Source organism: Papilio machaon, chromosome 16 (genome assembly GCF_912999745.1).
Source record: "Papilio machaon chromosome 16, ilPapMach1.1, whole genome shotgun sequence".
Classification (NCBI taxonomy): Eukaryota; Metazoa; Arthropoda; class Insecta; order Lepidoptera; family Papilionidae; genus Papilio; species Papilio machaon.
The window spans coordinates 1,759,365-1,776,061 of NC_060001.1; the positions used below are offsets into that span (position 1 = coordinate 1,759,365).

Sequence of the window (16,697 nt, forward strand, 5' to 3'; positions counted from 1 at the left end):
CTAAATAGAAATCGCTTCAGTGTATAATTTAGATCGTACCGATGCCCGAGGCGGTATGCAACTATCACGCATTGATTTGCAATAAACAATACCCAAGCACTGGAACGAAGCATTTGAAATTAGTCAATTGCGAAATCTTACCAATTAAAACGAAAACATAAATTACTCGATGACACTTAACTAGTCAACGTAAACACTCATCAAATGAAAGTTTAGTGACAAATGAAAAATTATCTTCGCTAATTTTTGTAACACAAGCTACACATCGTAGTGAACCTTAGTTATAAATGTATTTAAAATCAAGTGGTCAGTCATTTAGTTACTTAAACGAAGGGGCAAGAAAGAGGGTGCTTTGGATCAATACAGGCTAGTCGCTATATTACGCATTCTCGCTGCGACGCCATTTTTAAACAAAATTAATGTAGTTCTTAATTTAATGTTATTAATTTAATTTCCTAGGCATTTGTTTTTTGAATTATGTTATCTACTTAATAAAATCCTAATGTAACATTGCCAAAGCCAAAACCAAAATATTTTTGAAATACGAAATAGCTTTGTTGGATAAACTCATCCTCGCATAAAAGTAAAACACAAAACTATTGGCACTAAATCACTTTATTACAACAAAATATTGTCTAATAATAATTATAATGTTACCAGGTGTACAAGTGTAGACAAGTGAAAGTGACACTGAGTGTATCAAGTGTTTATTTTAATAATGAGTTAGTTGTAAAGTGCCGCCATGTATCGGCCTAACTTTTACGAGAGCACATGCTTTCGTTGCAATGAAATCGTATATCAGGTGGACCGCGTGGGCCCACTCAAAGACTTCACATTTTTCCACAGCGGTTGCTTCAAGTGTGCAGTATGCGGCACCAAGTTAACTTTGAAAGTGAGTAATTAAGTACATCATCATCACCTTTATTATCTTCTTATTATATTATTAAATAAATATTAATAGTTTGCACAGATTTGTACATTTGTCTAAAGCATAAAACAGTATTTTTTAAAGCAATTACGCTTTTGATAAGACAGCGAGGTCGAACAAACGACTAAATGGCAGCCAACAGCATCAAGATATTGCGTAGATCAAGGCCGCGTCGACAAATCACAACTTGTTTTGCGACGACTCTACTTGTCCTGATGTATAAACAAAAAAAAATTAAGCAATAAAAATCCATTTTTATAATACATTTACTATATTACAATCGCTTTATTAAAATAACAAAACCTAGCAAAATAAAGCCCTAGCCCTGCCTAGCACGAAAAATTGAGAGAAAGTACTCGTATGTCGTCGACAAAATTTGTTTGAAATTTGTCGTTATACTTCACATCTGATAGGGATACATACGTATTCTGTACAAATCTAATACAAATTTTGTCGATGAAGTTACGAATACTTTCTAGTAAATTTTCGTGTTAGGCCCCCAGATATTCTATTTTTACTTCTTACATATATTTCTTAATAATCATCCAATCAATCATTTAAGGTCACCACGAACTTAAATATTCTAGTTTTATGTACTTTCTATGTAATGTATAAAAACCGTAACATTAAACGTGTTAAAATAAACAAAACATGAACACAAAAGGACAAGATCAGCAACAGCTGTTCTTATAGAAATGATTAATACAATGTAAATAAAAATTTGTAAAAAAAATACGATCAGACGTTAATGAGTCATAGCTCAATCCTTGAGTTATCAACCTGAATTACTCATTGCTTGTATTGTATAATAGTGCTGTAATTTTATCAACTGTTATTATTATATATATTTTACACGGATCCCTACTGTTATTAATAAATTTATTGGGATTATAAAGTTACACGTGTATTTGCAACGATTTAATTTCGACGAAAGTTAAAACAACCCATGGCAATCTGTTTTATGCAACGTATGTATGCTTATAACGCTTTTAGTTTCTAATAAGACATTTAAAAAGCTTTAAAGTTTAAGAATTATTTTTTGTTACTTATAAAAACTACACAGGCATTACAGAGTTTAGACATAGTTTTAGGTTGAAATTTCATTTAACGTCTTGTAATTTTAAATAATATTCAACCACTATGTAACCATATTTTTTTTTTAATTTAAAACGTGGCCTGTAATTCTAATGCCTACTTTTAGAGAATTAGTATTAGTCAAGATCATCTCGAGCGAATTGCGCGCTAAAGTTACCCAAAACCAAGTGTCAGATAGCTGTAGTCAGGCGACGTAAGCGTTGATATTTGACATGTCTAGTGCTGCGCCGATACACCGGCACAGTGTTGATTTTTGTCTCTAACACTACACATTTAAAGGCAATGTTAAATGACTAAAAATTAATAATAAAATAAACCGAAGTAATCATAAAAAATTAACTACACTGCAACCATAAAAATATACAATTATAAAAGCGTAAGCGTAAAATTCGTTTCCCACAGTTCGCGGATGTGAGCGTTCAAAGTAAGAATTAACATCGGCCATTAACAAACTGGCAAACAAACAATGCAATGTGAAAGTAAATAACGGTACATTAATTTCATATGAATTAAATAACTATTTAACGGTGAGCTTGTTTCATTAAAACGTTGTACGTCCACTCTAAATTGATCTCTTCTTTGTCAAATTTTAGAAAATATTTTGTTACTGCCGGATAATATGAAAGGTTAAGTTTCAATGGTTTTTGTGCTATTGTGTTACATGATATGAATCGGTCGAAAAATGCAACCACATGTATACAATAGTTTTACATGATTTTTTTATCCTTTTCTATGCATTGATACAATTTGAATGAATTGACGAAGAAAGAAAACTATAAAATTTTGGGTTACGTTTCATTCGATCAGATCAACATTCTACATAATACCGACCACAATCAAATACCCCAAAAAAAACTTTATAAGATCAGTTTAATAACGTAGCATCAGGGTTGTTGTAGCTTCTTAAGATTGTATACGCAATATCTGGATTAATCCAGTGTACAAGTTATACTTTTCCTTGTTCATTACAGAACTATCGCAACGATAATTGTCACTATTGCGTGCAATTCACGAAACTATCATAATTATCTTTCACGCATCAATCGTGTGCCACGAAATTTTAAATACACCCACTTATTTAGTTTACGTGACAAAATGTACTGTCGGTATGTACTGTCACTTAACTGTCTTGTAACATTTTTTTGACACGTTAATTTTCACTAATCACTTCAAGCAATTATTAAGCTTCACTTGTTAGTTTCAAATTCGCTTTAATTCGTGCGATGACAAAGATAAATTGGAAGCGTGAGGTACAGATTTATTGAATAAAATTATCATTTAACATTAATGTACAATATTAATTTATCTGAAGAAGTTAAGAAATATTATAAGAAGTTATCTTTTCTATACAAATCTAATCTATGTTTTTCTCTTAACAGACATACTACAACAACCAGCACTGGACGGAGGATAAGGAAGTGTACTGCTCGAGCCACGTGCCTAAGATCGGGCCGGGCCATCTCGACAACTCCTCCGTCGGCATCCGCAGCGCCCTCAACGTACCGCGCACCAACAATTACGTCAACGAACAGATACGCGGACTGGCGCGCAACTCACATGACAATGATTGTAAGTTAACAAATTATGTTTATGATGTCCTCCATTACGCGTCTGTCAAATTTACATCCGATAGTGTATTCGGAGATCACTGGCGAATCCGAATTTATTTGAAAAAGTCCGGTCATATGGCAGCGTAACCTCCTGAGGAATCATAACTGAGGCCCTTCGTATACAAAACAACGTAAATCTCCGAACTCGACGATTTTAGTTGTTAAACGACTTACGCAAAACTGATAACTCATAAAGCAGGAACGCGTCACTCACAATTTGTTCCTTCGTCTCCAAAACCAGGCGCTCGAAAACTGTTTGTTAGAAAAGATCCTTGTGTACGAAGGGCTAACTAAATGTAGGTGTAGAAAGGTTAAGGTCGAGATCTTCTAATTAGATGTTAAAACTTATACAAATAAGTATAAATTATTGATATATTAGAAATGAAGAACCTCGTATCCTGTCGGCAATTACAAGTCGTCACGGAAAACGGAATGACGTTCATAGTACGTCAATCACCCCCTTATATGTGCGTTAATACTGTCACATTGAATCATCAACTCTCTCGCCTTATCCCCACTCATGTGGGTTCGGTTTTACTGTAGTATTGAATATTTTTTATTAAGGTTTATCAAATAAAGGTGAAGGACGTTTCAAAACATTTCACTTTGTTAACTTCGATAATAGTGACCAACCCATAGCATTCACATTGAAATGAAATCGAGTATTTCGTAATATTAAATCCTGCGCAATACGATTTATCAATATAAATACAAACAGAATGTTATTCACACATAAGTATACTTTACGCTTGTAAAACCGGAACACAGTCATAGGGTATTGTTGACAGGAATGAACAACACTTTATAGGTACTTACTATTTATTTAAGTGCAGTTACATCTGTGTCACAAATATATTGCCATCCCTCACATTATCTTTACGTTAAACAGAGATACAATAATATTCTAATACAACATAACTGTCCTTTAAATTACAATAGTTTAAATTCAGGTTTACTTTTTTTTAATATCATTCTTTTAACTTCAAATGGTTACAGACCAATGTGTTGATAATAATGTGTCCATATTAATACACTTGATTCATTCCAAATCGGATCCTGTAGTGAGGTGAGCCTTACAAGACGCCATTGCACCGAAACAATGGACACGACCTTGGTCTGTGCCGCATCGTGCTGTGTTGACTATTGACAACTTACAATGAGGTTACGATTTACACGCATACCAACCATCCACCGGTTGCATCTAATGATCATTTAATGACTTATTCGATACCACATTTGATGAAATATTCACTTTTCGACTAAAAGTATCCATACAAAGAAATGTTCCTAAAAAACTCACCAGACTACATTGACGGGGAGCGCCCATTTAGTTTAATTAACAATTCGCAATATTTTGACATGCTCTTGATACTGCGTCTGCGTTTATTTATCAAGTGGTCTGGACAATTTAATTTAATTTTCATATTTGTGCGTCGTAAACGAAATCTGCGCAGAAATATATTTTTTTTAATTCATCGAAAGATTATAGTAAATAGATGTCTCGGTATTGCAATATGTTTTTACCACAAAAAGTTCTGTTTAATATGAGGAAAACGAAGCACTTAAGTAATTAAAACGACGTATTGGTTATGACGACCAAGACTGTAAACCTCGGCCGAACGCCATCACTGCTTTTTTTAACTATAATAGCGGTTAAAAGACTATCAGACTATCGAAAATCATTATTACGAATATATTTATCGTCCCTTCGATGTTCTTATAACCTATTTGCGCTTATAAATTGTTTTGTTTGAATCTTATAATGTATTGTGAAAGAGAACAACGTTATTTAAGAGAGCAGTGGATTCCAAAGTCGGGCAGTTTTCAAAGAAAAATTCCGCCTCAGGAATGTTGTACATTCAGGCCTGCATTGCTTAATTTTTTAACTAAAAATTCTTCCATGTACTTTAAAATGTGTATAATAAATTCTGGATACTTTTTTAAATATACAAATAATGTCTCAATTGAATGTAAAAGACATCGTATATACGTTTCTGAAGAAAATCGAATAAGTACCTATGTATACAAACTGACTAGAGTAGTGTACTAAGAATACGTATTCAAAACTTTTGAATATTAAAACAAGATTTCGATTATAAACTTATTTCGGTTATAACGACCAAGACTGTCATATATTTTGTCAGGATCTACGGTTTTGGTAAACTCATTGGTAAAGGCCATCATAAAATCATCGGTTACTACGACTGAATATTGCAGCTCCTTTCGACGTCTTTGTAACCGGTTTTGATTATATTCACAACGCAAATATGACGTTTACTAAGCAAAGCAGTAAATCTGTTGAAAACACGAAGAAAACGTCGTATCTCAAATCGGCGAGTCGCTGGAATCCGGTCGGACTTCCGAAGAAGGTGGCCCCGCGGGGCTACGGTATATTCGAGAGCCGAGCACAGTTCGGCGATTAGAGAGAGACAAGTTATATTAGAGAGAGAGGCGGTTGCAAAACGACCGCATTCCTCGGCGACAGCCCAGTGACCTAAAGCTCAGGCACAGGGAGTGGACAACCTGTTCTAATCACACGGGCTCAATCAAATCCATAATTAAATTAAACAAATAATGAATTAATCTTTATTTCCGATAAATACAAACATATTCGGATTTCCTGCAAACTTTTTTCGTATAAGACACCGATGAAGAATTTGTTTTTGTTTTATAGAGTATGTTTAAGAAAAAATTAATGAATCAGTACAATTTAACAAATATTCTTCCAGACATATCTTAAAAGGAAGTCACGTAATAATGATATAGTAGGGAGGCGAAGCGGAGATTTTCGAAATTACTCGAACACGGCAATATAACATAATGGGGAAAGGTTTACCCCTAGCAGGTACTTCCACGACACATGGAACCCCTCATAAGGTGCCTCATATTTAAGGCCACAGCTCAGAATAGTAAAAATCTTTCTTTCAAGTCAAATTAATACCTGCATTAAAAATAAAGGAAACATATTTTGTTGAAATGTCACTGAACGAACATAATAGGTAGAGTCATTGCATTGCAAATACACTTGTAAATATTTAATGAAGTTTCTTGTGAAAGTCCAGACGATAAAAAAAACCTATTAATATCGCGTTATGTGAAATTTCTGCACGCGAAATTACGTACGTCTGCTTAATACGTAATCGTGTGATCAATCAATTGTAATTTTATTTTCTCTATAGATATATAATTTACCGTCGGTTTCTGAGACCAAAATCTCTGTTTAAAAATATCGTCATCCCTGTCATTATCTTTGACAAAACAGAGATAACAATATTTTTTAAACGAAGATCTTAATCTCAGAAATTCACAGTATATCTTTCTGTTGACTTTTTAGGATATTTATTGGATTTGAGTACGTTTTAAAATATGAGTGCAAACAGTTTTCTTAATGTAAAGTAACCTTTATCCGCCATAGTGAGTGTAATCTAGGCTACTTTTGACACCCTTTAAAGGCATCAAAAGTGTTTCGCTTAGATAATAGCATAGTTCGGCCGTGTTTGCATCAGGGGGTACACTGCCGCGTCCGCACATATTTTTAGGATTACGCAAATTAATGTTTTTTTTTAATATATAACAGAATGTTAATAAAAATAATGTAGATAGCAAATTAACACTTTAAATTCAATTTTAATGGTAAAACGTAACTTAAAACGTCATTTTAATCAACTACACAAACCGTAGAGTAGCTCTTAGCGGGGATTTCGTAAAACGTTAGAACCTTATCGGGATTATGTATTGCGTGAACTGGCCACTATTAAGCAACTCTATACCGTTTTAGAAAAATATGCGCGGCACTGGATGTTACTTCGCAACAAGGAAATAGCTCATTTCAACTCATTTGCTAATCTAACTTGTTAACGTTCACATAAGTCACAAAATAACCTAACAACTAATTAATTTTTATTGTGTAATAAATAGATAAACTAAATCTGTCATTGTTTTCATAAATTATTTTATTTCTATATTACATGGAAGAGAGTCGGTCCGGTTACGCTGTTATCTTGTATTCTGTAGGTCGTGGGTTCGAATCCTGCGATGTGATGTGGGGACGAAACACCAATGTGTGTTTCGATTCTTGATTTACATATATACAATTATCCGTCGTTCTTACGATGAAGGAAAACATCGTGATGCAACCTGCACATATCTGAGTAGTAATTCAAAGATATGCGTAAAGTCGTGGTTAACTATGGCCTAATCATTCCTAACTTAGGGTAGGCTCCGAGTCCCTCAGTGTGGACGTATAGTGAATGATTACGTGGGATCTTAGCTTAATAATAATTCAATATTGTACGAAAAAAAAACACTCTTAATTAATGTTTTATTGTTCTTTTCAGATAACATTTCAAGAGGAGATGTATACGGTATGTTTATTGTTAGTTTTACTTTTATAACATAAGTTAGATTTTACGCTCGCGGTGTCAACTAACGTGTTCTTGCTAAGACTAAAATGTCACTAACCTTCCCTAATAATTGTTCTGCTTTATGCAAAACTACTTATTCAATTCCGATTAGTACTTTCAGAGACTGTAACGTACAAACATAAATAGTAAAATGTACTACCGTTACTAATATTATAAATGCGAATGTTTAAATGGACGGATGGATGTTTATTTGAATGTATCTTCGGAACGGCTGAACGGATCTTGATGAAATTTGGCACAGATGTACAATATACAATGTACAACATAGTCTTGAAAAACACATAGGCTAGTTATTAAGTTTTTTTTAAATTCAGCACGGACGGAGTCGCGGGCGACAGCTAGTAGTACATAAATAGTATTCATGTCATTCGTCACCTTTTAACCTTGTAAGAAATGAGCCCAATTCTATAATATCTTCAAATAATTTAAATTTTAAATTAAGCATTAAATGATTTGACGTAACATCCTTCATGAATATACATATCAGTCAAACAGACGATTACAAATCGTTTAATATTACATAATTTGATATCAGACGAGGCATATTAATTGTGTTTTAAATAAATGAACCAGTTAGTCAACCTCTACCAGCAGATGGCACTACAAGACGCAAATCAAATGACAAACTACTGGACTTATAGTCCTTAATAGGTAGCCTTTTAATATTTAGTATTAGGAAACAACATTAAGTGTCACCCTTAGTTACCAATTAACGATTCTTATTGTTTTTAATTTTAATTAGTAACAAAGTTATAGTCTCACTGTGCAGTCTATTATTAAACTTTACACATTGTCTTACTTATCCGGCTGCAAATCACAGGCAAGCGGGCTCTAACGGCGGATCCACACGGCCGGTTTCACATACGAATAGTCACTAATCATTCGTTATTGTTGGTCCGTTATTGTGCCTGGACTACTTATAGCTAGCGATGCAGTTGCTTTTAATTAATTGATTGTTAGGAATGAACATTAACTCTGAGTAACTGAACCGATGAATTGTTAATCTATCAGTTAAATAACAGCTAATACTTTACCTTTTTAATCTTTTGGCATCTGCAACGATTAGAAGTAATGGTAGGAATTAAATACTTTGTAATATAAATAATGTACTTTTTAATGACTATAGTTTCAAGGTTCCTTGCTTACTTTCTGCATCTCATTGTACATGTACATATATTTTAAACAAACGAACCGTTATCCCCTGGATTCATAATTATTCACTAATAAGCAACTAAGTAATAACTAAAACATCAGAAATGTATACAGTGTCACCAACCCGAGCCACAAACGGCGGCAGCGTGCATGCGTCCCCAGCGCGGGATGTGTCCCGCGAACCCGACTACCAGTATGGCCGCTTCGACGCCAGTGCACTGCACATTGCACACGCACTCAAGCAGACAGAGCTGCAGAAGGCCTACCATAGGCCTAAAGAGAAACCCATCGACTGCTATTTGGTAAGTCACAAAGATTTATAACGAAAAGGTTGAAATAATCCAGTTCAGAGCGCCCAAAGGGTTCACAAATGACTGCTTTAGCAAGGCATTACTATTTTGGCTCATTTTTAGGTTAGATTTCTAAAATATCTAACAACATGTCTACTGCGAAACATCACAGAATGGTATATCTCAGATATATTATTATTACATTAATATTATAACAAACAGAAGTGTAACAATCAATAATAATAACTTCATCAATGATTTCTACCTAAAGAATTAACAATGTTTAATCATTAAACTGCCATAAAATATTAAAAACAAAAATCACATACTGATTTGTTAAAAACTCATCATCTTTCTGTCCTTGTCCCTCTTACGTAGGGTCGGCGCATCAGGTTTCCGTCCTCCATATCTATCTTCCGTCATCTCAGTCGTTACTCCCATCTTGATCATGTCACCTTTAACGCAATCCATCCATCTCAAACTAAAAACTATTATAGGCAAAATAAAGTGGCATAAAATATTGTATGAACAAATGACATGATTACGAGTACTAAGCTATTACGATTTGTGTAACGACAGACAATATTGGGCAAAACGCAAATTGCAAAGTCCTTCAGCCGCTGGGTGCTGGGAAACCGCGATATAAAGCGACAAAACGGCGTCGTTACCCGACTTATGAAAACGCAATACTTTACTATTGCGATAGTACAGTCACGCACAAATTACAAAGGTGAAGAAACTTATCAATGCTTAGAAAAACAAAGCAAAATTGCTTTCGAATATTTTTACATAAATGAAGATAAATAAGTACTTGCTGGAGAAATGGAGAATTTTCTATCACCATGACTTTCCACTGCTGAAACACATGGCCAAAAACATATTGTTATTTCTGATGTTTCGAAGAAAGGGATGACAATGTTTTGTACATATTTTTCGAAATCTCAAACTGATTGCGAAACACGAAGCTTTTTTTACCAATACCTCCAATTAATGCAATTACCAATTGTTGCATACATTATATAATTATTCCATTTTTTTGATGAAGAAGAATATAATGATAGAAAATAATTAATTTTTTCGTGACTGTACGCTGAGTTAATGCATATCGAAAGGTAAAAGCCGGACCAGTCTATAATATAGCGGCGCATGTCAACATTAATGCATGAATAAACGTTAATAGCTTTGTCCAAAGTGACAGAGATTATTTTGCGAGCTAAGAAAATCGACTGCTTCCTCTTTCTATATCTTTTTTTCTTTTGTACATTGTTACTCGGACTAGTTTTTCATTCATGTGGACATTAAACAAATTAAAATTTTCGTGTTGTTGTTTGATAATTATAAGCAAAAATTAAAATGTAATCATACGCAATGCAAAATACATCAGCAAATAATAATGAAACATTTACACCAATGCAAGATTTTTTCGAAGTATTTTTAAATATATTAGTGGGAAGCATATAACAAAGGTCTTAACTATAAAGTTTTATGAGTTCGTTGCAACAATATTTCTTATCTTTTATGCACAACGCTTGTCTTAAACCTACATATCTTATATGTATGTAGTTAACACGTTACACGCTGTACGTAACTGTACCTACGCTGATGCTCTACATATATTATTATATTACAAGAGTTTGTACTCACCTGTCATTTCATGCAATGTTTTCTACATTACTCATTAAAATAACAGTAGTTTTAAAATAATGCTTAATAGTAGAGATTTTTTTTTAAGTAGACATATTTCTTGATTATTTTTTGATGAAAAGATAAATATATTTTGGTAGAAAAAGTATTCAGTTAAATCAAACAGAAATGTTCCGTGCGGTAATATAAATTAAAACATTAACAGTCGCACTTAGATAATCAAGAGTCCAAGGGACCGCGATATTGTTCTCCGTTATGGAGATTGTCCGTTGGGACCGGGTAATGACACTCGCTTATAGATGTTTATCGATAATACAGGTTCGACTGTATGAATCACTTATTAGAAGTGTTTTTCTACTTTCATATGACGTACAAATTATTATAATAAAAAAAACTTTTCTACACTACTCCGTGTGATTGTACATACAAGTTTCATACCGTTATTCCTTACAATGTTATGCTCGTACAGTTCCGTTGTTAATTTATCGTTGTTGTTTAATTATAAATAGCATATTGGAGTGTTATAATAATGCAGGTGTGATCAACGCCTTGGTCATACATCCAAACAACTTAGCCTAGGTCATAGACACGCCGTTTTTATTGCTTATTTCAATAAAGTAGCGTTAATTATACAATAATTTCCTACACACCTTAACTTCTTAATAATAATAATAAATTTCTTATTAATAGTTATTGAACTGTTTCAACTATGATTCTGTACTAAGGAAGAGACTTGAAAGCAAAAATTCAGAAATAAGTAGCAAAATAATTTTCTCTACGCTGTCTATTTTTATAGTCTGTTTTCAAAAACGTTGATCATCAATATGTTAAAGAATTCGATTAAGTTTAGATCAGACAGTTTAAAACACTGTTTGATGTCAATAAAAACTTTACATTTAATTTCTAATCATTAATTCCAGTATAACATCATAATAAATAGTACGATTATTGTACTTTTTTATTAATATCATTGATTTTTCCCAGCAGTTAAACATAATTCATAATTTAATACAAAAAAAGTCAACTGCAAGTATAAGAGCGTTGCACAGAGTAACATCGCTGCAGACAGCACATTCCGCCAGAGATTGCGTGACTACTTAGTGGAATGTGTACACTGTAGATGTTGCAGTTAACAAACTACAGGCGGCATCGGTTATTTCTTGTAAAGAGATCGCAATTAGATTATTTTTAACATAAGGTTCAGAAACGGAATATTACTGTCCCAAGTAAAGTTTTTTTATTAAAATTTAGGCTAATGGAATCTTTTTGTTTATGTTCTTTGTGTAGGAAAGTCTATTAAGAAGTATTTCCCAGGCGATGTAGGTATAAAATATTAATCTGCTAATAGCTTTATTTTATAATTAGTGGTTAATTAGAATTTCGAAGCTCAAAATCTTAAATATTTCGTTAAAAAAGTATTTTTAATCACCCTTTGCAATGCAGTGTACTTTTGCCTTATAGTAGTTTTAGCTTGTATACATTTTTTTTAATTTCTCTTCGCTTCTAACTTAAGTCGTATCAAATTAATCTGAGAATAGGGAGCTATCATTTAAAGTGGCGAGAAATCGACGTAGCCGGTCAATTACAGGACGATTCATAGTCGATGCATCTCGACTCTCGACCACTCTCCCTCGGTATTTATGATAGTTTCACACGAGGGCACGACAGTGTGACAGAGCAGTACACTTTCCGTCAAAATTGTACTGTTTTGTCTCGGCGTTTTGCGTTCAAGCATAAGCAGTACCTACCGTCTTATGCTCTGCGCCATGGTCTGCCCTCGTGTAAATATAACCTTATGACACGTCTCAGACGGTCCGTTGATAATGCGTATGATTTATTCATACGACTTTTTGTATTTATTCGTATGTGATCTAATAAATTACATGAAGTAGAATTGCTAACTCGATTTGAACTGTGAGAACGTTGTAATATTGTTTTTTAGTGCATAAGATGTTTTAATGCGGCTTCCTGAACGTGTGAAAAAGGTTGTTATGATTGACTTTAAACTTATTACATTTGACTTCCGCTTTTTGCAATCAAAAACACTACCATACCAAAACTTGTATGTGTTGCATCAAGCAAATAATTTGTGTATATTAAACCATCTTACTAATGTTATAAATGCGAAAGTTTGGATGTGTGGATAGATGGATGATTGTTTTTTTTTTATGGACGACACTATTCCATCCTCTCGTTCTCCCCTGGCATGGTGGCCAAAGCCTTTATTTTCCTTTATTAACATTTCTTTTCCTATCTTACAAAGCATACAAGTTTCTTTCTTAGTCTAATACATTTAAAACTTAACTTAAAATACATTTACACTAAATATTAAAATTAAAATAAAATAACAAAAGTGTTGAATAGTAAGATGGATTTTTGTTAGAAGGTATCTCCAGAACTGTTCAACGAATCTCGATAAAATTTAGCACAGATGTAGAACATAGTCAAGAAGAACACATAGGCTACTGGTGTATATAGTTATATTATAATTACGATTAAAGCATGATACAAGAATGCATTAATGAGAGAAGTAAATTCCTTTCTAATAACATCCAACTTTCGTTGTCCGGATCCGCGTTTCACCAGCGCGGCGCAGGATGACGAAGGAGGTCGATTGGGACGTGCAACCTCTTTGCCTCACCCGCTCCTACATTATTCACAACGCGTCACACCTGCCTATGTTTTACTCGGAACGTGCCTCTATTTATAGTAGTTTATTTTTATATCAGATTGAATTACGCGTGTAATGTTTAATCTTACTATTACAGCATTATTTTTTGTAATATCTATAAGAATGAATTAATAGTGTATACATAAAATGTTGCGAAAGTAAATTTCAATGGTAAAACTCTTACTAACTATAGAATAAGGGCGCAATTTCATTAGTCGTTACAGCATGCATGTCCCCGCATACGGGCTTAAAAATAATGAAAATAATCGGTCGATGTAAAGCAAGCATCGTGCGGAGACACAGTTGTCAAGTATAATTGCGTTAAGGAAAAATAAGGACTATCGCCCAATGCATGCGGACCCTAACAACTGATGAAAACGGTTCTCGCATGCGAGAGAGCGAGTGAGCGAACTGCGCCCTTGAAGTATATACTCTAACGAGTAAAAATAATGTGAGACAAACTTTTATCGACCATGTTCATGACGCACAAAAGTTTAGCGGATTATAAGTTTAGTTAAACTATTTTAATAATAGATTATAAATAACTTACTAATATTATAAATGCGAAAATTTAGATGGATGGATGTATTTATTAGAAGTTATCCTCCGGAACGGCTCATTGGATCTTGATGAAATTTTGCTCAGATGTAGAACGTAGTCCGGAAGAACACATAGGCTACTTATTAAGTTTTTGTTCAATTCCGTGCCGACGGAGTCGCGGGCGAGAGCTAGTTAAATATGAATATGGACGTATTAGAATTAATCTGATGCCGCAATAAATAAGGCACACTTTTAGTACTAAGATTACATAAGTTGTTGTGTTCACGGACAACCGTTTATGGACGAGTCAGCAATAGGGCAACTATTGCTGGCTCGTCTCGCACGTTACCATAAAAGTCCATTATCACAACTCCGTGGACACGATCATTTCGATATACCCACGAAGACGAGTTCTGATGACATTCAAATTGCCTTCTTAAATGATTTTATTAATATTATTTTTAAAAAATCATATCCGTGTCTAAAATAAACTTTTACGAAACTTGAATATAAGTCAAGTAAATTTATTAGTTATGTATATTACATTCACTGCTGGATTGCACTTAACACCTTTGATATTTTTTGTAGATTTTTTTATTTCGAAAAAGTCAGTTACATAAATATGTAGCTAACCGCATCAAATTTTTTCCTACATTTTTATCACTACAACCCAAGATATATAGAAAGTAAGAAGGAAATTGAGCAGTATGACGTCATTGATGACGTCATACTGCTCAAGAAGAATTTATAAAAATGAATATTACACAAAAGATTTGATGTTACTCAAACCGATGTCTTGTGTTAGTATTTTCTTCTAGGTGTTGTCAAAACAAACAAGGTAATAAAATCCTGCGGAAGAAATAAATCGTACATCATCTGAGGCATTAAGATCGCGTTCAGAGATCAAATCGTACCGCTCTCTTGTTGCGACGCTCTGTGCATCTTAATAGTGCATTAGTGCGTACATCGTGACGAAACAAACTTCATCTCAATGCATACAAATCTCAAAGCTACGCAACGGACTACAAATGTTGATTTCTTGCCTGTTCATAGTTAAATTAATAATTTATTGTGTTAACATATAAATAGTTAACTTAATATACTTTACTACAAATTTAATATACTTTAAAATACTCTATAATAAAGTAATGTACAAATCACTAATAGTCGAATGATTTTTAAAGAGTGGTGAGTATTGGACCGGGCGAGCCGGACCATTCGTACAACAGATTTTGTTCCTGGCATCTAATTAATAATTGATTTAATTTTGAAAATGCTTCTAGAACATAGTACATCGCTCTTTCGGTCACAGTTAAAGATTGTTTCAGCGTACATTTTCTTAACAAACTGATAAATTTCAACTTACTATATTCCACAAATATGTAGTATGTCGCGTTATTTGCGTTACATGATTGTGAAAGTTTATATCAAATATAACATGTATTAATACAATTTGTCACAATCAGGTCTTACATAACGGCACACATTGCGATCATGCCTCGTGGTTATGAATGAATTGACGACCGACGAGCCGACCTTGCTTACAGTCACCATGAGGCAATATTTTGACGGAACAGTCCTGAAATAAATACAATTATTTTGGTACATTAACTGTCGCATTTGGAGTTAAAACTAAGGAAGAAATCTATGCAACTGTTTAAATAACTATGACTTTACTCCTAGTCAGTAAAGTCGACAGTTAGTCTATACAGGCATATCAGTGCTATGATATAATTTTACCTTCTAAATATTTTAATTATGTCAAAAACTTACAAAATAAAACAAAATTGATGTACCTAAGATGAATGTATTATGTACAAAGTATTAAAAAAAATTTAATACCGACTTTGAAATTATTACCGTAACTGTTGTACGGATTATCCCGGTTGCATTAAAATCATGGGAATCCTAGTTAAAACCCACGTACAGTATAAAATACGATACATCTGAAAGCCAAGACGGGGCTCGATGCAGTGGAAAATTACACGGCGAGGTAAATCGTTACCAACGTGAGACTACGACAGGAATGTTTCTCGTTAACTAATTGAAGACGAGGAAGGAGAAACTAGGATACACTAATCTAGGTACAAAGATATATATTACGTTTACCCTTAGAGTTATTAAGCAGTACTTAATCAATCCATCGAAGTTGTTATTTTTATTGAGCTTAGCATTTTCAAAACCCTATAAATTGTTTAAAATTTCAATTGGAAATAACATAAATCCTTATTCATCTACATAATTTCAAATACATTTATTAAGTTTGTAATGTTAACTTGTTATTAATTTTGCCAGATATTTAAATAAAATTTTTATCGACCTATAAAACAATTGACTTTAATT

General features: G+C 33.4%; 1 protein-coding gene across 1 annotated transcript in view; it reads left to right on the top strand.

Moving 5' to 3' along the window:
• The first annotated feature begins 666 nt into the window (after window positions 1-666).
• Window positions 667-16,697, top strand: part of LOC106715810 (hillarin) — a 34,845-nt gene continuing 18,814 nt past the window's right edge. Inside the window, exons 1-4 of the mRNA XM_014509166.2 lie at window positions 667-892; window positions 3,403-3,592; window positions 7,971-7,997; window positions 9,324-9,511. Of these exons, the coding sequence (XP_014364652.1) occupies window positions 743-892; window positions 3,403-3,592; window positions 7,971-7,997; window positions 9,324-9,511 (555 nt within the window). The 5' untranslated portion in view covers window positions 667-742. The remainder of the gene's footprint in view (window positions 893-3,402; window positions 3,593-7,970; window positions 7,998-9,323; window positions 9,512-16,697) is intronic.